General features: G+C 38.5%; 1 protein-coding gene across 3 annotated transcripts in view; it reads left to right on the forward strand.

Annotated features, from left to right (window-relative positions):
- The window catches only part of TBK1 (TANK binding kinase 1), a 41,745-nt gene extending 16,652 nt beyond the window's left edge, over positions 1–25,093 (forward strand). For all 3 annotated transcript variants that reach the window (XM_023643930.2, XM_070271847.1, XM_070271846.1), the window contains exons 6-21: positions 740–900; positions 3,575–3,685; positions 6,892–7,071; positions 9,031–9,227; positions 9,962–10,020; positions 10,433–10,524; positions 12,565–12,666; positions 16,746–16,824; positions 18,678–18,799; positions 18,892–18,968; positions 19,553–19,592; positions 20,096–20,197; positions 20,322–20,418; positions 20,808–20,914; positions 21,132–21,203; positions 24,310–25,093. In XM_023643930.2, coding sequence (XP_023499698.2) covers positions 740–900; positions 3,575–3,685; positions 6,892–7,071; positions 9,031–9,227; positions 9,962–10,020; positions 10,433–10,524; positions 12,565–12,666; positions 16,746–16,824; positions 18,678–18,799; positions 18,892–18,968; positions 19,553–19,592; positions 20,096–20,197; positions 20,322–20,418; positions 20,808–20,914; positions 21,132–21,203; positions 24,310–24,361 — 1,650 coding nt within the window. In that variant the 3' untranslated portion in view covers positions 24,362–25,093. The remainder of the gene's footprint in view (positions 1–739; positions 901–3,574; positions 3,686–6,891; positions 7,072–9,030; positions 9,228–9,961; positions 10,021–10,432; positions 10,525–12,564; positions 12,667–16,745; positions 16,825–18,677; positions 18,800–18,891; positions 18,969–19,552; positions 19,593–20,095; positions 20,198–20,321; positions 20,419–20,807; positions 20,915–21,131; positions 21,204–24,309) is intronic.
- The last annotated feature ends 836 nt before the right edge of the window (positions 25,094–25,929 follow it).

A 25,929-nucleotide genomic window follows, 5' to 3' on the forward strand; every position in this document is an offset into this window, starting at 1 on the left:
GACCACAATTTAAAAAATTAAAGAAAAGAAAACAGTAGGATTTATGGATCTGGAGCTCAGGGCAGGAGAGAGTTTCGGGAATTAAAGAACATGGATGATATTTAATGCCGTAGGCCTAAAGGGGAGGTGAGGAAATAGTGCAGTTCTGAGTACAGATGGCTATTTTGAGAAGTTTTGCTATGGTGGGAAGCAGAAAATTGAGTGATAGCTAGAAGGGGTTGTGGGGTCAGTTTAGGGCTTTCTAAAAATAGGGGAGAGTGAAGCATGTGTGTAAGTTAAAAGGAATGATCCAGTAGAGGGGGGAAATGATGCATAAAATAAAAGGCAGTTACAGGAATTGATTTCTGGGATTGGTGATAGATGTGATGGGCTCCACAGCACAGATGGGAAAGTCAGCCCTTGATAGGACTCGTACCCTTGTAACTGCAAAGCAGGCCTGGAGTCTGGACACAGGCTCGGGGAGATTGGTGTGTGGTAGAAGGTGTCAAAGGGGACCTAACCTCTGAGTCTTCTCTTTCCTCATTGAAGTGTGAAGTGAGGTGTGAGGTCATCAAAATCGAGGGTCAGAGGGGGTGGTGTTGGAGGTTTAGGAAAAGAGAAGATGTGAATAGTCTTTTCAGATTGGGAGAGTGAAATGATTAGGAAAATAGGATGGAATTTATAGGCATTCTTGAGTACCTATTTTTGTATACTGTATTACCATAGGATGCAAGTTAGTAGGTTTTCGTCTTTTTTTAAGCATCCTGATATGTATGAGCGAGCCGTGCTGCGGAAAGACCATCAGAAGAAGTATGGAGCCACGGTCGACCTTTGGAGCATCGGGGTAACGTTTTACCACGCAGCCACCGGGTCACTGCCGTTCAGACCGTTTGAAGGGCCACGCAGGAATAAGGAAGTGATGTAAGTGGTCTGTCCATCTCAAATTGGGAAAAGTTTTTAAAATATGTCTCCGTCTTATTTTGTTTCATTTTATGTTAGAGGTATACACTAATGAAAATTGATTTAGGCATCATTTCTGATATTTTAGGCTATTTGGTTTTTAATAAGGACGCAGCCTTATGGAAGTGTATAGGCATAATTTTTCGTATCGTGTTTAAATCTTACATACAAAGTATACATGGCATCCAGTCTTTGGTCCATCGTTAAAAATCTTCTGCTTTCTGGATTTTATTTCAGCATGCTGTTTGTTTGTTTCTCTTTGTGTACTTATCAGGTTTTTCCTTCCATATAACGTAAAAAATAGTACTTCTGTGGAGTCCTAGAACCATTACTGGATCTAAAAGAAATAGAATTCTTACCCTGAACTCATCTGATTTCTTTTGCCATTTCAAAAATAACATGTCGTGTAATATTAAATTTTTTCTAGTGTTGCTCTTTCGGTCCAAGGACGAGTGCATTTTACCAGTACGTTATACATTTATGTACTGCCCTACTTATGAGGAAATAATTGCTGTGTATAAAATCACTATTGTAATCTAAATAATGGAGGGAAAGAGAGCTGGATTTCTGGATGTGAAATTTATTTTAAAATTCATCCATAGCATACATTGACCACACATCTTTTTATTTTAAAAGAAGTTGGTGACTGACCTTGCTTCCTGAGAAACAGCCAGCTGCGTCCGCATGAAAGCACGGGGTTGTGCATCCTGTTTGGCTCAGGAGTGACTGGCGACAGGAACCGTTCTTTTAGATCTTAACATTTCTCTCAGACCTTTGTATATTTGACTCTGCCTTTTCTCAGCAAACATGACTTAATCATCACAACCCTGAAAATACAATCTTTAATCTCATCTCGGAAAATTGAGGGAGAAGCGTATTTTTCTTTTTGTTAGTTTGAGGAACTAAAACCAATTCAGCTGATAATATGACTTTTGCTAAAACCCAGGTACCTACATGTTTTCTTTCCAGCAAGGACAAATGCCTGTTTGTGGCAAGAAGACATCCGTTACTGTCCTGAGGATTTTTGTACAGCATCATCTTGAGCCTGCTTACGGCAGTGCCCTTTTTATAAAATTTCTTCACTAATGATGGCTGAGTCCATTTGTGTTTTTCTCATTAAACGTGAATTGTGCCTAACAGTTAGTCATGCCTTTATTGTCACAGACGTGTTTTAAAGCAATGTCAGCATTTCTTGCTGCCCTGAAGATGGATTAAATAAAAGTGTGATGCTCCCTAATAAGGAAAACGTATGACTCATAAGAACTAGGAATGCCTGATGATTTTGTCTGACCAGCAAATGGGAAGCTATACCATTAGAAGAATTTGTTTATTTGCACAGAAGTTCAGCTTCTTATGAATGCTGGTGCTAATGGGTGTTCAGAAGTGCTGTAAGAGTGATAACGACCGCTTTACTTGACTTTCGGCTGCGTTTGTTTCCTGTCACAGCAGTGTTGACCCCTTGCCGTCTCATTTACATGTCATGAGTGTGTTTATACAGGGATCTTATCAAAATTAGTTAAGTTTTTTTAAGAATATGTGAGCATTCCCTTAAGAAGTCTGCCCTTCATTCCATTCCCTCCTCTTTTCTTGCGTTAATCTCGCATGTCCCTACTTGGTCCTCCACAGTCTGATCCTTCTTACGTGAATACAGCTTACTTTTCACTTTAATTTTCTTCTTCCCTGAAAAATCTCTCAAGGCAGAAATCTGGCTGCCTCTGCTGAGGAGCAGCAAGTAGTCTAAATCAGTCGTACTGGTTTGTTCTACTTTGTTAAAGAAAAAATTGATTTGCTCAGGGCACATTTATGTAGACATTAAACAAACAAACAAAAATTATGCCGGAAATAATAGCTGTAGACTTAGGTAAGATTCTGCTGTGCTGTGTCCTGCGTTGTCATCCGTGGACAGTGTCCTTGGAGGCGTGAGGCTCTTCCTCCCCTGCTCTCGGGGTTGCTTTGGGACTGTGCGGAAGCTGAAAGCTGCCTTCGCTGACCTCCTCCGTCGTTGTTGTTTTGCTTCCTTGACCATCTCTTTCTTCAATTCATATTTATTTCTACCACTTTTCATCAAGAATCAAATTAAATTGGGCTTTTAATTTTGGTATACACACCTATTCTTATATGTGTTTATATTTTTTCAATACGCAAGGAATCTGTCTGACGTTGTGCTTTGTATAGTTTCATCTTTTTTCTAAAAGAGAACACTGTTGTTCATTTCCGCAGTGATTTCCTAGTCCTGTCGACTGTGCCTTTGGATACTATGAGTCAGAGCAATTAGATGCTTTATGTCATGGTCTGGAGATATTCTGTAACGTAACTTTTTTTGTGTTTCCTCGATTTGTTCAGATGGAAAAATTAGTATCTTTGTTGTGAACGTCATGATGCTGTTTTTTGGTACTCTGAGAGCCCAAATGAAAATTAATTGTGGCATATATAAAATAATCGTACAGCCACTATTCTGCTTCAGTCAGTCAGATTCAAAGTATTTTGCTTGCTTTGTGGATCCTGTGAACATCACTCACAAAGTTTCGTCTAGTAGATAATTGTAGGTGCAACCGAGGAGATACTTTTGCGAAGCCCATTGACAGGCTATGCAACCATGAACTGCTTAGTTCATTCGGCTTTTGTTCTTCCCAAGGTATAAAATACTTACTGGAAAGCCTTCTGGCGCAATATCTGGAGTACAGAAAGCAGAGAATGGCCCGATCGACTGGAGTGGGGACATGCCTGTGTCCTGCAGTCTTTCACGGTGAGTGTCGTGTGCCCACGTTCTCCTCACGTGCACTTTGGTGTTTGGCATCTTTGTTGGGTAAAGGCACACATACTTAAAGGCAGTCTGTTGTTTTGATTAGATGTTATGAAAGCGTGTGCTTGGATTTGTGAGTTTTGTCTTTGTGGCACGCAATATAAACATCCATCCTGGTCTGTCTTAGGACGTAGGACGTACATTTTTGAGATTGCAAATCACTGGTCTTGGGGTTCTGTCCAGTGTGAGGATCCAGCTTAGGACCTTGGTATCTTTTGTGCTGACCTCTGTATTGACAGACGCAAACAGTGGTATAGATAGGAGTGACTAGAGTTCTCAAACACAAACACTCAAGAAGTTTAATGTTATCCTCATGTTAAAAAAGTACTCATGGGCAGGCCCCAGTGGCCTAGTGGTTAAGTTCAGCGCCCTCCGCTTCGGCAGCCCAGGGTCACTTCCTGGGTGCAGACCTACACCACTCATCTGTCAGTGGCCATGCTATGATGGCAGCCCACATACAAAAAGAGGAAAATTGGCAGTGAATGTTAGTTCAGGGTGAATCTTCCTCAGCAAAAAAAAAAAAAGCATTCCTATTATTCCAAATGTGAGAAATCGTTTTCTACTACTTTCTCCAGCATTTCAAATGCTCCTATAGGTCTTATTTAATTTAGCAGCCAGAACTCAAAAGAATTATGTTGTCAGGTATGAATCCTGTTATCACAAAGAAAGATTTAAGGTAAAAGAAATTAAAAGTAGAGGGTATATTATTTTACTCTGGAAATCAAGCCAAGGCACTCATCAATATGTAGAATTTAGTATTTTAAATATTAACTATTTAGCAACTTATTTATTTGAATAAATTATATATATATGTATCACAAGCTAATAAAATATCACCTATCTTCTTCTTCTTTTTTCTGCTGAGGAAGATTTGCCCTGAGCTAACATCTGTTGCCAATCTTCTTCTTTTTGCTTGAGGAAGATTCACCCTGCTCTAACATCTGTGCCAGTCTTCCTCTATTTTGTATGTGGGTCGCCACCAGAACATGGCTGACAAGTAGTGTAAGTCCATGCTTGGGAACCAAACCCAGGCCACTGAAGCAGAATGTGCTGAACTTAACCACTAGGCCAGGGGGCCAGCCCCCTCACCTATCGTTTTATGTATTGATTCCTGTGAAAACTCATTGAAACCAAGAGTTCCACTGCTAAAATTATTTTTTAAAACGAGTGTCCTGACAGATTCATTTTTGGATTGTTTAAAAACATTCTTCAAAATAAAATTGTTTCATGCAGCGAGAATTACCAAGAGAAGTTAATTTTATTGAAGAGCAGAGATTTGATATTATAATAGTGATTTGTATTAAATTTTGACTTAGAAAATACTCATTTTGGGGCTCTCGGGCAAAACTGATAAAATATAAAGGGATCAGGAAATGAACACTTGCTGTTTAATAATTATGTTGCTGAAACTCAGATTCAGTGCTTTGACCTCTGAACTACAGGTTGTCCATTTCAGGAGGGGGAGAGGCTGTAGATTTTCCATCTAATCAGTTGTTAGCACACCAAATTATAAATTCTTTGATAAAAACTGCTTAGGTACCACAAAGTAGATTATTATATGATCTTGTTTTTCTTAAATAGTAAGGACTTTAAGTGCTACAAATGAGCAGTGAAAACAGGTACCAAAAATGGAACAACTGCCAAAAAAGAGAACTGTCCTCTTTCTTATATGTACCAGTCAAGACTGGATTGCAAGTGAGAAGAGCCCCACTCAGCCAGTTGGAGTGGAAATGAAGTGGATTGACTGTGTAATGAGAAGTTCTCGTGTGTGTGTGGCTCAGAGTCCAGCCGACTCCTTGGACTCAGACCGTGTCATCCAGACGTGGCTGCTTCGCGTCGTCCGGGCCTGCTTTCTCTGACTTCTCTCCACTCGCAGGCAGGCTCTTTCCTGGCAGCCTCGGGATGGCCCCTGGCATTCCCAGACTCACGTCCCCACAGCTGTGAAAGCTCAGTGGGAAGAAAGACTTTCTTTCCCGATAGTTTTAGCAGAGGTTTCTGGATTGATTCTCATTTAACTAACTTTATGCTGCCCCCTGGCACCTGTGACTACCCGTGATAACCAGACCTGGTTGTCGCGCCCCTCTGCACACAGAGATCGGGTTTAGAGAGCGGAGAGTGTGGATTCTTTTACAAAAGGAGGGGGAGTAGATACCTGTTAGCAAAGATTTAAAATGTCCTCTACATACTTTTTTTTTCCCTTGAGGAAGATTAGCCCTGAGCTAACATCTGCTGGCAGTCCTCCTCTTTTTGCTGAAGACTGGCCCTGAGCTAACATCCGTGCCCATCTTCCTCTACTTTCTATGTGGGACACCTACCACAGCATGGCTTGCCAGGCGGTGCCATGTCCGCACCCAGGATCTAAACCGGCGAACCCTGGGCCACCAAAGCGGAACGTGTGCATTTAACCGCTGCGCCACCGGGCTGGCCCTGAAAAAATGTCCTCTACATATTTTAAAAACTGTTGACAGACAAGTAATTATTCCAGTGTCTCTCACATAGTCAAGAATATATTTTTAAGACTATTTGAAATTTCGTAATTGAGAGCCTGTTTGGGGATATTTTATAATTTGGTGAAAGCATGAGAGAATGAAGGTGCTTCCGTTCATCTTTTAAAAAATATTTAAGCTTATTAGTCAAAGATTATTCCTGGTTGAATGGGCACTAATTGATTGCTAGATGATTATGATAATTTTACTTCCTAAATAAGTATACTACAAAAGGCATATAAATTCAACGTAAAAAGTTATGTCTCTTGAGTGCCATATGAAAAGGACATTAAAGACCCTGAAACTGAACCATTGTCTCAGCCGCGTGGCCTCCTGGTTCAAATCGGCAGGTCTGCCCCCATCGCCACGTGTACACAGTGTTAGAATGTGTTTGGAAAAGTAAGAAAACTTGGGAAGGAGAGCATCAAAATAATCAGTAAAAGCTAACATAAAAATCCCATAACCCCTGATTCCTTGACAAGTAATAAATACTAAGCCAAGACTACCTGGCTTTCTGAAAAGTTGGCAGATTTTTAAAAATTTTAAATTAATCTAATAATATTAATAGCCATTCATTGGATTTTGTGATGGATATTATGATTTTGTATCTAGACAAAACATAACACGTTCGGTCTTTAAGTAACTTTTTTCGTACTATTTTAGGGGTCTTCAGGTTCTGCTCACCCCTGTTCTGGCAAACATCCTCGAGGCAGACCAGGAGAAGTGTTGGGGTTTTGACCAGTTTTTTGCAGAAACTAGTGATATTCTTCACCGAATGATAATTCATGTTTTTTCACTACAACAAATGACGGCTCATAAGATTTATATTCATAGCTATAATACGTAAGTACTGATTTACATTTTCTTTCTGTGTCATGATATTGTGTTATGTAATAATTACCTTTGTAAATTAGGAGAGGAAATAGAAAAGATGCCTCAGCTTCATCAAAGGCACCCACTTCCCACTTAGAAAATTATGTTTGAGTTCTCAGTAAATTCTTTTTCACTTTTCTTTGGAGTAAAAAGATTAGTTTTCTAATTTTCTAAAATATACAAGTAAATTAGCTTGTTTTTAAACTGCCGGTTTTACAAGACTATTTTCATTTCTATGCCTTCTCTCAAATTACATCGTTACATACCACAGATAGCATCTACTAATAAATGGGCCAAGTTTCGTTGAGTCCTACCCTGTCATTTAAAAAAAGCGTAAGTCTTCAATATAGGTTCATATAGTTATTATTTGCACATGTGGCATAAAGCCTTTATTGGGTGCTGGAGAGATAATCATTTGTATTATCTAAGCAAAAACACGTTATGCTCATGTGAAAAAAAGTCTCCCCATGTGATAGAGCTGCATGGAACTAACTGCACACAGGCTCGCATGTAAAGCCAGGCAGATCTGAAGAAGAGGGATGGGTTGTGTCAGTGTCAGTGTCCTGGTTGTGACGTCGTGCTGTATTTGTGCACACTCTTTCCCTTGGGGACACTGGGGGAATAGTATGTAGCATCTCTGTTATTCCTTACAACTGCATGCACATCCACAATGATCTCTAAATAAAATGCTTTTTAAAATGAAGGGGAAAAAGTTACATCTGTTAATCTATTCTATATGCCTTGGTTTCTGTTTTGACAAGATTTAAATACCAGCTTTGATGCCTCATAAAACTCAAAAAGAGACTTTTGGTAATTTTTTAAGGAATAAAATTAATTAAACAAAATAATATTTTAGATAATTAATATCTAATATATATGTCAAGTATAAGCTTTAAATATAATGAATAAAATATTAATATAACATTAGATTAAAATATATCATTTGTCTTTATTTTGATGCTTAATAGCCTGAATAAATGTGGGTCAGAGTTAGGTGTCGGCCACTCTCACTTTGAAAGTGTACTTGAATGTCAAAAGCCCCCCCAAGCCTGGGCCAGATCCCGGCAGGGGCCTGTGGCAGAGACGGTCACAACATTGCTGCTGAAAGCGTTCTTTGCTTTCCTGGATCTATTTAAGGAGATTCTACCTTTTTCCTCAAACCATCATTTTGAAAATACCTGCTTTTATTTAATTAATTGAACAAACATTATATAGTTATGTTGCGAGTACTGTTCTCAGTTCTTTACCTGTTGAAGTCATTTAATCCTCACAACAGTTCTGTGAGGTGGGGACTGTGGTTCCCATCCTACAGGTGAGGGGACTTAGCACTGAGGAGTTAAGGACTGAAGGTGAGTCCAGCAAGTACGTGCAAGAACTGGAGTTTGAACCCTGAGAGTCTGAGTCCAGCGTCAGTGCTCTTAAGCTCTTGCGATGTCGGCTCTCCGTTATTAAATAGTAAGACTCCTGCACTGCACGTACCCGGTGTAGGTATCCAGACACAGAAAGATTTCAGAGTGGATTAGTGTGGAATCTCAGTTTACTGGACTGCAGGACCCACAGCAGCGTGCTGTGGACTGATCACGATCTCGAGTATCGTTAGCAATGGGTGTTACTGGGGCCGGCCCCGTGGCCGAGTGGTTAAGTTTGAGCGCTCCGCTTGGGCAGCCCAGGGTTTCGCCAGTTCGAATCCTGCACGCGGACATGCCACCGCTCATCAGGCCATGCTGAGGCAGCATCCCGCATGCCACAACTGGAAGGACCCACAACTAAAAATACACAACTATGTATGGGGGGCTTTGGGGAGAAAAAGGAAAAATTAAATCTTTAAAAAAAAAAAAGAAATGGATGTTATTGCAGTCATCGTTAAAAAAAAGATTTTACCTCTCGTCTTGTCCCAGTTATGTTGTCCTTTGGATTTTCCTCACGCAGTGCTGCTGTATTTCATGAACTGGTGTATAAACAAACCAAAATTATTTCTTCAAATCAAGAACTTATCTATGAAGGACGACGCTTAGTTCTAGAACCTGGAAGACTGGCACAGCATTTGCCCAAAACGACTGAGGACAATCCCATCTTCGTAGTAAGCCAAGAGCCTCTGAGTGCTGTGGGACTGATATATGAAAAAAGTAAGTGGGGATTTTTCCTCTTGTTCTTACCAGCCACTAAAACAAACAGACCAACCTGTAAAAATCACGTCATCTTCATAAAGTTCATTAATGATGGCATTAATGTGGAGCTTTCATAAACGTTAAAAGTTGGTAAATGAGTTGGATGAAACCAGTAGTAAAATTGGTAAGCCTGTAGGCAACACAGTGTGACCTTAAATATTTTGTTTATAAAATGGTAAAGGTTTGTCACCTGTGTTTTACTGTCGCTCTCTGCTTTTAGCATTTTACTGACACTCAACCTTTTGTATCGTGAATTTCAGCAAACGTTTATTGTGTCCAGTGTGACTAGGACACTGCCAGGCTTTGGAGTCTGAGAAAAGTTAGATCTACAGTTTGGAATCTTTTAAATTGTTAATCCTAGTGGTGAAAAAAATAAATTACCCAGACTTTTACGTTTCTATTTGGATCTTTGGGATTTGATTTGGATTTAAACAGAAGCATTGAGCTTGTTGTATTGGAATATATTTAAGGAAAAGAATGAAACTCCTTAGAAATGTCGCGGGTAATTTGTTACGCAACAAGCACTGCTGTTTCAAGTGGTTTTTTTAACCAGGTAAAGAACATTAAAGAGTTTTGCCACTAATGTTTAATTTAGAGGTTAATGTTTAACTTAGAGGTTGCTATGTAAAGGATAAAATAATTTATTCAAAATGCTTTATTGCTGATTTTAATGATTTTCCTTCGTATTTCAGTTTCCCTCCCTAAAGTGCATCCCCGTTATGATTTAGATGGGGATGCCAGCATGGCGAAGGTTAGTGTCGAATTAAATTACTATGTAAACTTCTGAATTAAAATTCTCCTATCAACAGTGGAGGCAATAAAATGTATTGTGTCTTTACAGACGCCGATATGACTCAGGAAATTCTTCATTCGGATTGTTAGCCATTGCAAATTATTTTGTGTTCTCTCTGGTTTACTTTATATTGTGTTTTGGACTCATAAGAAAATTTTCTCCATTGAGACAGTGCATGTTTAACATTATCATGTTAAGGATGAAATATTTAGTACAGTTGTATCTGTCCTTAGCTTTTAGAAATTGGCAGTGTATTGTGTTTTAATTAACCTGATAAAAACACATAAGCTTGAAAATTTTTATGTAAAAGTTTTTCTTACCATGTACCACAGTTAGCACCAAATATTGACATTTTGTATTTCTTCCCTAGGCAATAACAGGAGTTGTGTGTTATGCCTGTAGAGTTACCAGTACGTTGCTGCTTTATCAAGAATTAATGCGAAAGGGGATACGATGGTTGATGTAAGTGGTAGAGTGAAATTTGAAAATTGATCTTCATGTAGACTTCGCTAAATAACTGGTGCCCACCCCATCACTGATACTTCACCCCTTCAGGCTAGTTGGGGTCAGGTACTGGGTTTTTATTATAATACTTTTGTTTCACATTTAGTTTACAAAAGGTTTAGCAGCTCTTTTTTTTTTTTTTCCATTGGATTCCTACAAAAACCTTATGAGGCATAGGACAAGGAGTATCTGAATTTTAACACTTACACCATACTGGACAAGATGATAGCAGCTGAATCCCTTTCCCAGGACCTGACTTGGCTGTCATGGCCCCGTCTCCAAGGGCTTTGGCGTCGTTAGGATCCAGCACAACCTCTTCCTCTTTCTAGGGTTTATGTCCTCAGAACTTCCTCCCTTTCTTACCTTTTATCCCAAATTAAGTATACTCTCAACTTTTTTTAACAACATTATTGAGATATAATTCACATGCTATATAATTCACTCATTTTTAAAGTGTATAATTCAGTGATTTTAGTACATTCACAGAGTTGTGCAACCATCACCACTAATTTTAGAATATTTTTATCACCCCAAAAAGAAACCCTGCACCCATTAGCAGTCACTCCCTATTTCCCCCATAGGCTCCTACCCCGAGGCAACCGCTCATATACTTTGTCTCTATGGATTTGCCTGTTTTAGACATTTTGTATAAGTGAAATCATACAGTCTGAGTACACACTCACCTTGACAAGCAATTTAAAAGCTAACTTTTTTTTTCTAAATCACTTAATATAGTTTTTCTAGGTCAGAATATTGATCATCTAGTTAAGTATTCTCTCCCTGAAAGTGACCCTAAGAAATGTTTTGTGATGAATATGGTTTGACCTTTTTTCCCTTTCATGATTTGTAGCTGTCATCTCTCCATCTGAGAGGTGGACAGTAAGCGGCCTCTTTTGGGAATCATGCCTCTAGTTCTGTATAGCCGCACGTGCAGCTTTTCAATTTGTACAAACAGTCATGGCCTCGTGTCCTCGGGGCTCATGCTGTGCTTGTGACAGTTGGTGTATACCCACCTCACACCTGTCCTTCCCTTCTCACAAAGACACGTGTGAAGGAGCATTTCATCCCTCTTGTTCTGCCGCTGCTTCTGAGAATAAATGAGAATAAGGCTCTATTTTTTTCCCTGTCACCTTTGTTTTAAACCTTTAAATTTATGCTTATAATATTTTTTTATATGTCACATACCCAGTTTGTAAGCCTATGCTTTTTCTATTAAGGAGCCTGTTTGTTTTTACTAAATAGTCTCTGGAAAAATCTAAGTGTTGACTCCATTTATTTTCATAGCGTTGTTACTAACAGGTCTCGTTTTCTCTTGCTGTTGTCATCTACCCCAGTCACCGCTCCGGGAAGCTTTTATTCCTTTACTTATTAGCTTTTAGATTAATAACTCATGAGAAAATAGTTAATGTAGACCACTGTTGGCAAACTTTTTTTCTCAGTTAGCAAATATTTTAGACTTTGTGGGCCACATAAAGTTTTTTCTTTGTTTTTATTTTATTTTTACAACCTTTAAAAATGTAAATAGGATTCTTAGCAAAAACAAGCATCTAACCTTAGTTTGTTGACCCTTGTTGTAAACCAAAAGCCCTTCAATCGTATTATTTAGTATGCCATCCTGGATCTTGAGAGACCATATTGGCTTATTTAAAGTATAAATTGGACAGCAGTCTACTGTGAGTAGTAAACGTTAATTCTGGTATGTAAAATGTAATGCTGTTCATCTTATTTGTGTGATTATAGATTAGTTTTTATTCCTTAATATAATTTTAATGCCCAGGATTTCTAAACTGTAGACCTAATAAGTAGTGATGGTTTGTGCCCTAGATGTGTGTAAGAGTCACAGAGATGCTTTTAGTAATAAAGGGTGAACTGGCTTCATACTCCATCAAGACTGTTAAGACATTTGTCTGCACAGTAGTTCAGCAGTGTAATTAGTGATAGACAAGAGAAAACAAATAATTCATAAGGTAAACTAATGAGAGTATTATTATTTTTTAGAGAATTAGTTAAAGATGATTATAATGAAACTGTTCACAAAAAGACAGAAGTTGTGATCACATTGGATTTCTGCATCAGAAACATTGAAAAAACTATGAAAGTGTGAGTAGATTACTTCCTTACTAGTAGTGGTTAAAATGTTAAATATTATTCCATTTCTGCTTAATTTGTTTAGTTATCCCTGGCATGATGTGGCATGCTGTGCAAGTGTTTGTATTAAGGCACAACCTTAGATTAAGTTACGCCCTCACGAAGGCAGAAATACTCAGTCATCTCAGTAGGAAAGGAACAGCATCTCTTTGGTGGCATTTTCTCCTTCCCTTTGCAAAGGAAAAGGTAATCTGAGATGGAAACGTGTCATTTTTTAACTTGCAAAGTAGACTCTGAATAGGAAAATATAAAACCTATAATCAACAAATGAAGTAGGAAGAGGTATTCTAAACTGTGCTCTGGTAGTATTTTTAGAATTTTGGGATCACTTTTACTGATTAATCTTATCTCTGATAATGTCTTTTGAAACAGAATGATATTTTAAACTGCCCTCTTCCTAGGCTATACTGTGGGTACTGCCGAGGAAATAGAATAACTGAAAGCACTACTTACTGTCGACCTTCGTTAATTCTGAAATGTAGTGTTCTGACTAGATTATTATCCTGTCTAGTATTATCCTGTCATTGACTATTTGAAATTAAGTTGTCTTTTATATTTTATCTCCTTTTTTTCTTTTTATTGAGGTAACGTTGGTTTATAATATTGTATAAATTTCAGATCTACATTATTATATTTCGATTTCTGTGTAGATTACATCATGTTCACCACCCAAAGACTAATTTCCATTCATCACCGTATACATGAGCCTAATCACCCCTTTCGCCCTCCTCCCTTCTTCCTCTCTGGTAACCTCCAGTTCAATCTCTGTCTCTCTGTGTTCGTTTGTTGTTGTTTTTGTCTTCTGTTTATGAGTGAGATCATATGGTATTTGACTTTCTCCCTCTGATTTATTTCACTTTGCATAATACCCTCAAGGTCCATCCATGTTGTCGCAAATGGCCAGATTTCATCATTTCTTATGGCTGAGTAGGATTCTGTGTACATATACCACATCTCCTTTATCCATTCGTCCCTTGTTAAGCACCTACGTTGCTTCTGAATCTTGGCTCTTGTGAATAATGCTCAGTGAACACAGAGGTGCAAGTATCTTTACACGTTTGTCTTTTCATGTTCTTTGGATGGATACTCAGCAGTGGAATAGCTGGATTGTATGGTAGTTCTATTCTTAATCTTTTGAGGAATCTCCATACTGTTTCCCATAGTGGCTGCACCAGTTTGCACTCCCACCGGCAGTGTATGGGAGTCCCCTTTTCTCCACATCCTCTCCAACACTTATTTCTCGTCTTAATTATTATAGCCATTCTGATGGGCATGAGGTGATATCTCATTGTACTTTCGATTTGCATTTCGCTAATAATTAGTGATGTTGAATATCTTTTCATGTCCTGTTGGCCATCTGTATATCTTTGGAAAAATGTCTGTTCAGATCTTTTGCCCATTTTTTAATTGGGTGGTTTTTTTGTTGTTGTTGAGATATATGAGTTCTTTATATATTTTGGAGATTAACCCCTTGTCAGAAGTATGGTTTGCGAATGTCTTCTCCCAGTTGTTAGGTTGTCTTTTCGTTTTGTTGATGGTTTCCTTTGCTGTGCAGAAGCCTTTTAGTTTGATGTAGTCCCATTTGTTCATTTTTTCTGTTGTTTCCCTTGCCTGGTTGGACATGGGACTTGAAAATATGCTGCTAAAACCAATGTCAAAGAGCGTACTGCCTATCTATGTTTTCTTCTAGAAGTTTTGTGGTTTCAGATCTTACATGCAGGTCTTTAATCCATTTTGAGTTAATTTTTGTGTATAGTGTAATATAATGGTCTACTTTCATTCTTTTGCATGTGGCTCTCCAGTTTTCCCAGCACCATTTGTTGAAGAGACTTTCCTTCTCCATTGTATGTTCTTGGCTCCCTTGTCAAAAATTATCTATCCATAAACGTGTGGGTTTATTTCTGGACTCTTGATTCTGTTCCATTGGTTGCTGTAAGTTTGTAGTATATTTTGAAATCAGGGAGTCTGATGCCTCCAGTTTTGTTCTTTTTTCTCAGAATTCCTTTGGCTCTTTGGGGTCTTTTGTTATTCCTTGTAAATTTTAGGGTTCTTTGTTCTGTTTCTGTGAAAAATGTCATTGGTACTTTGTTAGGGATTGCATTGAATCTGTAGATTGCTTTAGGAAGTGTGGACATTTTAACTATGTTAATTCTTCCAATCCAAGAGCATGGAATATCTTTCCATTTCTTTGTGTCTTCCTCAATTTCTTTCAGCACTGTTTTATCGTTGTTTTCATTATACAGGTCTTTCACCTCTTTGGTTAAACTTATTCCTAGGTTTTTTATTCTTTTTGTTGCGATTGTAAATGGGATTGTATTCTTAACTTCTCTTTCTGCTGCTTCGTTGTTATTATATGGAAATGCAACTGATTTTTGTGTGGTGATTTGTATCTTGCCACTTTACCATATTCGTTATTATTTCTAGAAGGTTTTTGGTGGATTCTTTAGGGTTTTCTATATATAAAATCATGTCATCTGCAAATAGTGACAGTTTCACTTTTTCCTTTCCACTTTGGATCCCTTTTCTTTCTTTTTCTTGCCTGATTGCTCTGGCTAGGACTTCCAATACTATGTTAAATAAGAGTGGTGAAAGTGGGCATCCTTGTCTGCTTCCTGTTCTCAGAGGGATAGCTTTCAGTTTTTCTCCATTGAGTATGATATTAGCTGTGGCTTGTCATATATGGCCTTTATTATGTTGAGGTATTTTCCTTCTATACCCATTTTATTCAGGGTTTTTCTCATAAATGGATGCTGTATCTTGTCAAGTGCTTTCTCTGCATCTATTGAGATGATCATGTGGTTTTTATTCTTCATTTTGTTAATGTGCTGTGTCACATTGATTGATTTGCAGATGTTGAACCATCCCTGCATGCCTGTAAAAATCCCACTTGATTATGATGTATGATCTTTTTAGTGTATTGTTGTATTTGATTTGCTGGTATTTTGTTGAGGATTTTTGCATCAATGTTCATCAGTGATGTTGGCCTCTAATTTTCTTTTTTTGTGTTGTCTTTGTCTGGTTTTGGTATTAGGGTAAAATGTTGGTTTCATAGAATGAGTTAGGAAACTTCGCCACTTCAATTTTTCAGAAGAGTTTGAGAAGGATAGGTATTAAGGCTTCTTTGAATTTTTGGTAGAATTCATCAGGGAAGCCATCTGGTCCTGGACTTTTATTTTTGGGAGGTTTTTGATTACTGTTTTGATCTCCTTCCTGGTGACTGGTCTGTTCAAATTCTTTATTTCTTCTTGATTCAGTTTGCAAAGGTGTATGATTCTAAGAATTTATCCATTTCTTCTACATTATCGAGTTTGTTGGCATATAGCTTTTCATAGAATTCTCTTATAATCTTTTGTATTTCTGAGGTGTCCATTGTAATTTCTCCTCTTTCATTTCTGATTTTATTTGAGCCATCTCTCTTTTTTTCTTTGTGAGTCTAGCTAATGGTTTGTCAGTCTTCTTTATCTTTTCAAAGAACCAGCTCTTCATTTCAATGACTTTCTTCTATTGTTTTTTTTTTTTTTAGTCTTTATTTCCTTTATTTCTGCTCTGATTTTTATTATTTCCTTCCTTCTGCTGATTCTGGGCTTTGTTTGTTCTTCTTTTTCCAGTTCCTTTAGGTGCACTGTTAGATAGTTTATTTGGGATTTTTCTTGTTTGTTGAGGTAGGCCTGTATTGCTATAAACTTCCCTCTTAGAACTGCTTTTGCTGTATCCCATAAATTTTGGCATGTCATATTTTCATTTTCATTTGTCTCCAGGTTTTTTTGATTTGTCCTTTGATTTCTTCATTGACCCAATAGTTGTTATATTTTATCTCTTAATGTGCCAATTTATGAGTAGGGGTATCTAAAGTTCCTTTTTTAGGAAGACATCAAGTTTTCTTGGAATCTGTTGCTTATAGGCTTTGTATCCAATATATTATTCTTAAATGGTTATGATAATAAAAACTCAAATATAATTTATAAAACATCCTCTAAAATCTGTGTATTCACTATGCTCATTTAATTTTTTTGTACTTGTTTTTCATACAGATATGAAAAGTTGATAAAAATCAACCTAGAAGCAGCAGAGTTAGGTGAAATTTCAGACATACACACCAAATTGTTGAGAGTAAGTATTTACAAAATTTTGACAATCATAGGCTTATAATCTGTTCCTTTGCCAGCAAGATTAAGTGTAAACTTTCCTGTAGAGATGATGTATCTAACAATCTCCAGAGAAAGAGTAGCCTTTTTCCCATCTTTAGGAACTATTTACAGTATTTAAATACCCTCACTGCCGTGGAATTTTTCATGGCGTTTCCCAATGCCTGCTTTGCTCTAAGCCATTTTCTCTCTCCTTTCTATGCTGCCTCTCTCTCCCTGTCTCTCTTTAAAACCTGTGATGCTCTTGTGTTGCTGCTGTGGCAGTTAAAGCAAGTTCATAAATATAATTTAACATGCACAGTGCTTAAACTTAGTGAGAAAGAGATGCAAGTTATGAAAATGTGAGACTTTTTCTAAAATAAAAAGTAATGCAAGAAAGATTTGGGTTCCTCAAGGCAGTGAATCATTTCTGTACCTAAAAAAAGAAATTAGGACAAAAGTCTTTGCTGAAAAATCCAGTGGCATTTCAGGTAACGTCTGGATCTCTCATTGAAATGTACTGTAGAAGAACGTGGGATGATGTCTTGTGAGAGCTGATTGCTGGTCCCGGAGCTGCCCCTGTTTGCTTGGCTATTCCTGCCTGGCTACAGAAGCAAGGCCTTTCACTCTTTGCATCCTTGGTTTCTTTTTCTTTAAAATGGGCAGTTTCTTACCCTGCTTACGTCATAGGTGGTTGTACCAATTAAATGAGATAAATGAAAATGCTATACTCCTACCAGCTTTTAGCATTTGGAGTATTCTTTCATGAAATGGATGTTAAATTAAAAGTACAAAAGAACTTGATATGATATCTCTTTTCCCTATCCCAGCTTAGGCTGGTTTTTAGTTGTTTCTTTTTTCTCAGTTTTGTTTTTTTTTTAAAGATGGCACCTGAGCTAACAACTGTTGCCAATCTTTTTTCTTTCTTTCTTTCTTTCTGCTTTTGCTCCCCAAATTCCCCCAGTACATAGTTGTATATTTTAGTTGTGGGTCCTTCCAGTTTTGGCATGTGGGACACCTCCTCAGCATGGCCTAATGAGCAGGGCCATGTCCGCGCCCAGGATCCGAACCAGCGAAACCCTGGGCCACTGAAGCAGAGCACACGAACTTAACCACTCGACCATGGGGCTGGCCCCTCATTTTTCCTTTTTAAGAGGAGTGACTTTCCTTTTGCCTCTAAGCAAAGAGCACAGTCCTGCATAACCACGTCTTTTGCTTGGGACTACGCTGATGGCTCTCCTGGCTAATTTTCCCAACAGCTCTCAGAGTATTAACCATATTTTATAGGTAAAGAAACAGAAGCTTGGGCTGGCCCCGTGGCCGAGTGGTTAAGTTTGCGCACTCCGCTGCAGGCGGCCCAGTGTTTCGTTGGTTCGAATCCGGGGCGCGGACATGGCACTGCTCATCAGACCACGCTGAGGCAGCGTCCCACATGCCACAACTAGAAGGACCCACAACAAAGAATATACAACTATGTACCGGGGGGCTTTGGGGAGAAAAAAGAAAAAAATAAAATCTTTAAAAAAAAAAAAAAAAGAAAAAGAAACAGAAGCTTGATTGAATGATTAACAGTATTTTGTATGGTTTTTTTAAAAAGGATGTTTAATGTAAGAAATGTTTTATAAAATGTATTACTACTAGTCTCATGTTTTATTATCATATCAAACTCTTGATAGAAATCAATTTAAGAAACTGTCCTTTTATTTAAACATAAAAATGATTATTCTGACTTGAGGTAATCTGCAAGAGAAGTGTGATTCAGACTTCAGGCTCCACTGGCATTGTGATGATCGTTTCTGATTTTTGATCATCTGGATCTGAACCCTTGGTTTTATTTAGCTTTCCAGTTCTCAGGGAACAATAGAAACCAGTCTTCAGGATATCGAAAGCAAATTATCTCCGAGTGGCCTGCTGACAGACGCCTGGGCCCATCAAGAAGGCACTCATCCAAAAGACAGACAGTAGGTCATGACTTTCTTGGTGGTTTCTGCTCTTAAATGTCCTTTTTCACATCAACTCAGTTAATTTATTTGGGTTTTCCTTCCTTAAATAGCGTAGAAAAGCTACAAGTCCTGTTAAGTTGCATCACAGAGATTTACTATCAGTTCAAAAAAGACAAAGCAGAACGTAGTAAGTAAAATTTGCCGTTTGTTAATCTAATGAATCAGCCCTACTAATTGTGATTGAGTTGAATCAATTTGGGATGTCTGTAAGGGTGGCTGCTTAAGATATTTCAGAGACTGGAGTCTGTCAGGAACTTAGTTGAATGTATTAAAAATTATTCTTAAAACCAACCTTTTGAATATTTTAAATCGGGGCCAGGAACTCCAGCACCTCTTGAGGCCAGACAGGTGACAGAAGCGGGAGGCGGGCCTGGCCTACGGATGGTGGAGAGGGGACCCCTACCAGGGGAGCGTCTCTCCTCAGATTCGCCACGTTTGTTGCCCGCTCTTCCTGTATCTCAAGAAAAACTATAAATACATAGTGTATTAGGAATATCCTGATTTTTAAATGTTGGCAGTTAATTATTTTTTTAATATTAACACTATACAGACCAAGTAAAAACTTATGGGCTATATCTAACTCATGGGTCATGATTTGGTGACATCTGCTTTACTCTCTTAGCCTTTTTGAAGGCATAATTTCAAAAGAAAAAGATATTGTGTGCCATTTTATGATTCCACATTTACAAAAGCAATGTATTTTCTTTTTAGGACTAGCTTATAATGAAGAACAAATTCACAAATTTGATAAGTAAGTGTCCAGATTATGTTTAATAATTATTTTTGGTTATGTTATTAATCTGATTCATCTTAAAGTTGGAATTCAATAAAAAATGCATTTTAATCTCGGCTTTTCTGAACTGGTACTATGTGTGCACATACTTGAGGCCTACTCACCTGGCCCCTGGTTGAGAGGTTACTGAGACGAGCGAATGAGGGCCCGTCTGCTTCTGTCTCGTGTGCTATGACTGCAGAAGGATGGATAATAGAGAACCAGGCCAGGACGAACTTAGCCACCTCCTTGACCTTAACCTCCGTCAGTAAATAGTTTTGCCCATTCTCCATTGGGAGCCTTCTCTTTCTCCTCTTGCTGCTGTAACATCTATCTTTGAAACCTTTGCCTTTCTGCTGTAAATATTCTAAAGCCACAACAGTTGTTACAGGAAACATGAATTTAATGTTCGAGAATTTTTTTAGTATTGGAAATAGAAACAGTGATGTTGGTTTAAGCCTCTGATTATTTCTAAATTACAGACAAAAACTGTATTACCATGCGACAAAAGCTATGACCCACTTTACGGATGAATGTGTTAAAAAGTATGAGGTGTTTTTGGATAAGTCAGAAGAATGGATGCGGTAAGTACCTTTTGGGGTGATTAGTGGTTGACCACACAATTAACAATTTAATGTGTATTGTATATTTTAAGTGAGAATAATATTTCATTAAACTGCTTATTAGTTGATTCTTTTTGGTTTTCAGAAAGATGCTTCATCTCAGGAAACAGTTACTAGCCCTGACGAATCAGTGTTTTGACATTGAAGAAGAAGTTTCAAAGTACCAAGACTACACCAGTGAGGTACAGCTCCCCAGGGGCGGGCGGGGAAGCCTGCTTCCTCATAGGAGGAAGTGAAATAAAACTCCTCGCAGTTTCTGTTGGATTACGGTTGAGAAGGGAGAGAGAGGACGTAAGACGCCTATATTCGGCTCTCCCTGCCCATTTGTAATACATAATTTTGAGCCAAGTTTTAAAAACTTAGATGTTTTACAATTAAAAACATCTCTTAGACCATTCTTTTTTATCATTTATAAGAAAAGTTTTTCAAAAAGAGTCTTGATTTAAGTATTGTATCATTGATAGCTTTGAAATTAAAGCTGTAAAGGCCTTGTTAAAACCTGTAACATTTGATCTCAGGTCTGCAGTAAGTACTTTGTTCTGTGATTCATGTGGGGTTTTTGATGTTTTAGTTACAAGAAACGTTGCCTCAGAAAATGTTTGCGGCCTCCAGTGGAATGAAACATGCCATGACCCCGGTTTATCCATGTTCTAACACTTTAGTGGAAATGACTCTAGGGTAAGAAACTTATTATTTGGTAACTGTGTTGTTTCCATTTGTTTTTATCTCAGTTTGTGATCTTGCTCTTTTATTTTGAAATTTTGTGAATACATTTACTAATGTTATTTAGTGACGTAGTTCAATCTAAAGAAATAAAACATAAGAATAAAGTTCTAAAACATTTGCAGACTTGTTTAAGCAGAGATGCTTATTTATCTTTATTTTGTGTGTATAGCATGAAGAAATTAAAAGAAGAAATGGAAGGAGTAGTTAAGGAACTTGCTGAAAATAATCATATTTTAGAAAGGTGAGTAATAAAAATCCCTCTCTGCCCTGTGGTTTTATGTGCAATGGAGTGGGTATGTATCTGTAGCTGTGTCTGTCCGCCTGGACTGAGAGCTTAGGCTGTGGGAGAGGGATATGTAAAGGCAGAACCCTTATGTTTTGCGACTTCCGTGGTGCCTTTAAATTTGTTCGGGGTCATTTGGATAAAGACAAGTCAACTCTGATTGGTTCCATCTTAGGGAAACACTGGTTAATAGCGTTATTTGCTCATTTGGATCAGTTTGTGAAAATGAAAATCTTGTACACAGTATTTTTCGTAGCATTTTCTCTTTAGAACCATAATTTTTAATTTTGGAATCAAAGGTGCTTCTAGGGTGCCAGCACTCTGATTGGTGCTGTGCCACTGACAGAGGCCTCCGCGCGCCTCCTGCCGGTGAGTGCCGTCTGTGGACGCATCTCCCGGGGGTCAGGTGTCTGCGTGTCTACAGAACCTTGACAGATTGGGGGAAAGAGAGCTGGGAGGCGTACAGAGCCCGCAAAGTCCCTTTGGATGGCTGTTTCCTTGTCCTGGTTCCTCAGAGAAGTAGAGTCCTGTCTGGCTACCTAACAGAACCCTTGTCTTTCAAGCCTGTTTGTGGTCCTCAGCAGCTCTCTGCCCCCAAAATGCTCGTGAAAATAGTCCACGTTTATATGGTGTTTTGTGCACTTGCAGGGCGCCTTCGCGCTGCGTTATCTCGGGGACCACGCGGTCCAGCCATGTGCCGTCGCAGAGCAGACAGCCTCTGTCCAGTTCTGCAGATGCGTGGGGTCCTGCCCTGGGAGGATGAGCGGCGGCTGGTTTCTCTCCCCCACTGTCCCTGTTCTCCAAAGCTGGGGGGTGCACCAGCACGAGACCCCATGGTCTTTGAGCTCTATGCAGAAGGTTGTCAGATGCTTCTGGAGTATTATCAATTTTTTTAATTAATTTAATGCATTATTTTTAAAAATTTCAAACCATATATAATTATAAACATTTGGAAATAAAAGTCTCCACCTGCCCTTTCTCGTGCACTCCCTGCCCCGTAGAAGTCATCACTATTAATGGTTTTGTTTTGCATGTGTGTTTTCTAAGAATGGAATCTGTTCATATTGGTTAGTCTTACTTTTTTTACTGAAGGCTATATCACGAGTACTTTTTCACGTCCATGTGCGTAGCTCCGTTTTTCTCATTTTCAGCAGTGCCTCATATTCCAGGGTGTGGATCTACCATGTCTGTTTAATTCATCCTCATTCGTTGGGCATTTAAGTTGCTTCTGATTTTTCACAATTGCAAACCATGCTGCGGTAAACATACTTGTAGGTGTATCTTCATGCACTTATGGAAGAATGTTTGAGGGGTTAATTTTCAGACGTTTCTAGATAGGAAATTGTTGAGTTAAAGTGTGTGCACATTTAAATGTTGATAGGTATGTTAATTTGTTCTTTAAAAGGCTTGTATGTTTTAGTCCCAAACAGACAAAGTCTATGTTTTTGTCAACACTGAATGTTACCAGTTTTTTAAATGTTTACTAATTTATTTAGTGAAAGCTGATACCTTGTTTTAATTTGCATTTCTTCAGTTAATGATGTCAGGCATCTTTTTATATATTTATTCCGTTTTTATTCTTTCTGTGAATTGCTTATTAGGTTTTAAAATCTTTTTCTATTGGTTTATAGCAACCACATAGTAATTATCTAACTTTGTATAGTATCCAATTTACAGTTTCTTTACAACTTTAGCTAAATTCTAAATTTATCCTGTAAAGCTAGAGATTAGCAAGAAGAGGCTAATAAACAAGGCTTTTAACAGACTTTTATGCTGAATCACTTCTGCCTTGTGGAATAAAGTCCCCACTCCCAAAGCAGGTCCAGTAAGTTGGTTCCCCCCATGTCCTATGTGCAGGTTTATTTGACAATTTGTGTATGTTGGGTGATGAAACTTAAATGTTGAGTGACTCCTTAAAGGATTTGTGCCAGAACTCGTGGGAGGAGCCAGGTCGTGTGCACTGTCTCCATGTGGATCCCTCGCTGTCACCTCTGGCTTCCTTGGATCGAAAATCACTTAGTATCGTCCTTCCCAGCTCAGTTTTCCCTCTGATTGCCTCATCCTCTCAGTGAGACAGCCTTGCTCCTGCTTCCTTGAACATCAGTCGTTTTGGCCTCTTACTCTTCTTTACTCCCTTCTTCGGGTTTGGTGGCCTTCCCTCAGATGGTTCCATCCTCCCTGCCCTCGCATGGGAGCTGTGGTCATGAACTACGGCCAGTTTCCCTAACCGCAGGCTCTGCCATCTGTCCTGGTGTCACAGCCAAAATAAGCTTCCCAAATACTGGTCTAATCATGCCACTCCCTTGGCTCAGAAATTTCTAAACTTGTGTTACCTAAAAGGTCAAGTCTAAATTAATGCTTGAATTCAAAAATTAGAATATCTGGCCCCAGCCGATTCACCCAACTTTCCCACTACTCACTGCCCAAAATAAGATTCTGTTCTAGAAGCTTCCATCCCTGACTGTCCCTTGAGTATGGCACACCTACTCCCAACTCCACATCTGTGCTGTTAAGTCCCACCCTGCCGAAAAGGAATTCCCCACTTCCTATCTGGATTACATCACTTCACACTTTCTCTTAGGAGTCTTCCCCCACCCCGCCCCCGCAAAAGAAGAAGTCTTCCCAGGCCACTGAATTGTGTTTTTTCACGTATTTATAATGATACCACTGTGTTTCATAAGAATAGAGGAAATCTTGCTTAAACTCTTTAAAAATAACAGTTTATTCTTCCAGAAAGTATTTTATAGTCTTCTTTAAAATGTTGGGGGGGTATGCAGCCCCATGGCCGAGTGGTTAAGTCCGCGTGCTCTGCTGCAGGCAGCCCAGTGTTTCGTTGGTTCGAATCCTGGGTGCGGACATGGCACTGCTCATCAAAACCACGCTGAGGTGGCGTCCCACATGCCACAACTAGAAGGACCCACAGCGAAGAATATACAACTATGTAACAGGGGGCTTTGGGGAGAAAAAGGAAGAAAATAAAATCTTTAAAAAAATAAAAAAAAATAAAATGTTGGGGGCCAAATAGATGAGTCTTTTGAGATTGCCTTTTTCTTTCGTGTTGTAGGTTTGGCGCTTTAACCATGGATGGCGGCCTTCGCAATGTTGACTGTCTTTAACTTTCTAAGAAGTTTGAGAAGAGTTGCAGTTTGCACAAGAAAATAATGTGAGGCGTTAAATGATTGCCTCTATTGGTAGTCCCTTGTTTCTACAATTCAGTATTTGATGGGTTGTGTAAATATGTACAATATTGTAAATATATTAAAAAATATATAAATTTTTGGCTGCTGTTAAGAGTACTTTTAACATTTATAATTATCTGAGGACGTTTGCCCTCAGCAAGCACTAGAAGAAAGCCATGTCCAACTGATGCGTTGAGATCCTGACCCCCTGCTCTTCTGAGGAAGGCCGACTGAGTCAGGCGTCTCTGACTGCCGACTGGAAACATTTTTAAGTGGAACCACAACAGGCTTCCTTACAAATCAGAAAGCCTGAGAGTTGACAGGCTTCTAAGCGGAGAGGCAGCTTCTGTGGGTGGGGACAGAACCGAACCGCTGTTGTACTGTGATCCCAGTTTTTTTGAAAAGGATGAAGTAGCATTATTTATTCCATCTTACAAGGTGCCCAGATCCCAGTTATCCTCATATCTGTTTACTTTCAGATAAATTATCGATCAAAATTTTTAAAGTGATTTAATTATTAAAAACTACTCACTTTTATTTTGGCCATAAATGTATAATTGTCATAAAAATTTTAGGGTAATTTCAACTGTTTTAAGCTGTATATTTCTTCTTTAATTCTGCTTACTACTTCATGAAAAAATGTCAATAAATTTCTGATTTTAATGTAAAGACTGTACTTTTCTGCCTGTAACAGTTTGAGAAACGAAGGTTACTTTTGAAAGAAAGAATATGGGTGGTGATGGTAAGTTATTCTTGGAGTATTGGATGTGGAGACAGGCCTCTGTCTCTTCTGAAGTCACTGATTCCGAGTTTGGTGGAAGTTCTTTCATAAATTTGTGCCATCCCAATTCAAAGACTTTCTCTTTGAAAAATCTACACAGAATTCTAGACTAACAGGTTATGCCCAGCAAGAAACTACTTCATCTAACAAGGGTTTGTTTTGGTTTTGGTTTCTGACTTATGAGACTGTTGACGTGTGGTTACACACAGCCTGTGTATCATGAAGGTAACGTGGCCTAAAGAGTCAATAAACTTGACTACCATGAACATTGGAAAACTGGAAATGGATTAGGATTTTATTTGAAATCTCGGGTTGATTTATTGTCGTGGGGCATTTTAAGTGTCTCATGGACGCATTATAGAAATAAGTGCATGAGGGAATGACTTAGAGAAATAAGGTCATCCCTGTCAGGTCTCCTGTGTCGTCTGACAGTGTGGGGCCGCGGACTCTTTATAAACCTCTTGATTTTAATTTCCCATTTGACTGTCTCACATATGTCCTTAATTGTATACTTTAAATGTTTTTATCATGTTTATGTGAACAGTAGGTAAAATTTTACTTAAATTCTGTGATCAGTTAATATATTTGCAGATTTAGTTTTTATTGCAGTGGCTCTAGAAAAGAACACCAATAAACCCTTCTGCGGGGATTGTCTTGTTGTAAGTGGTGTTGATAAGAACAATTTATTCCACGTCAGTATTAAGACTGCTGTTTTATTCCCTAT

Source organism: Equus caballus, chromosome 6 (assembly GCF_041296265.1).
Source record: "Equus caballus isolate H_3958 breed thoroughbred chromosome 6, TB-T2T, whole genome shotgun sequence".
Taxonomy (NCBI): Eukaryota; Metazoa; Chordata; class Mammalia; order Perissodactyla; family Equidae; genus Equus; species Equus caballus.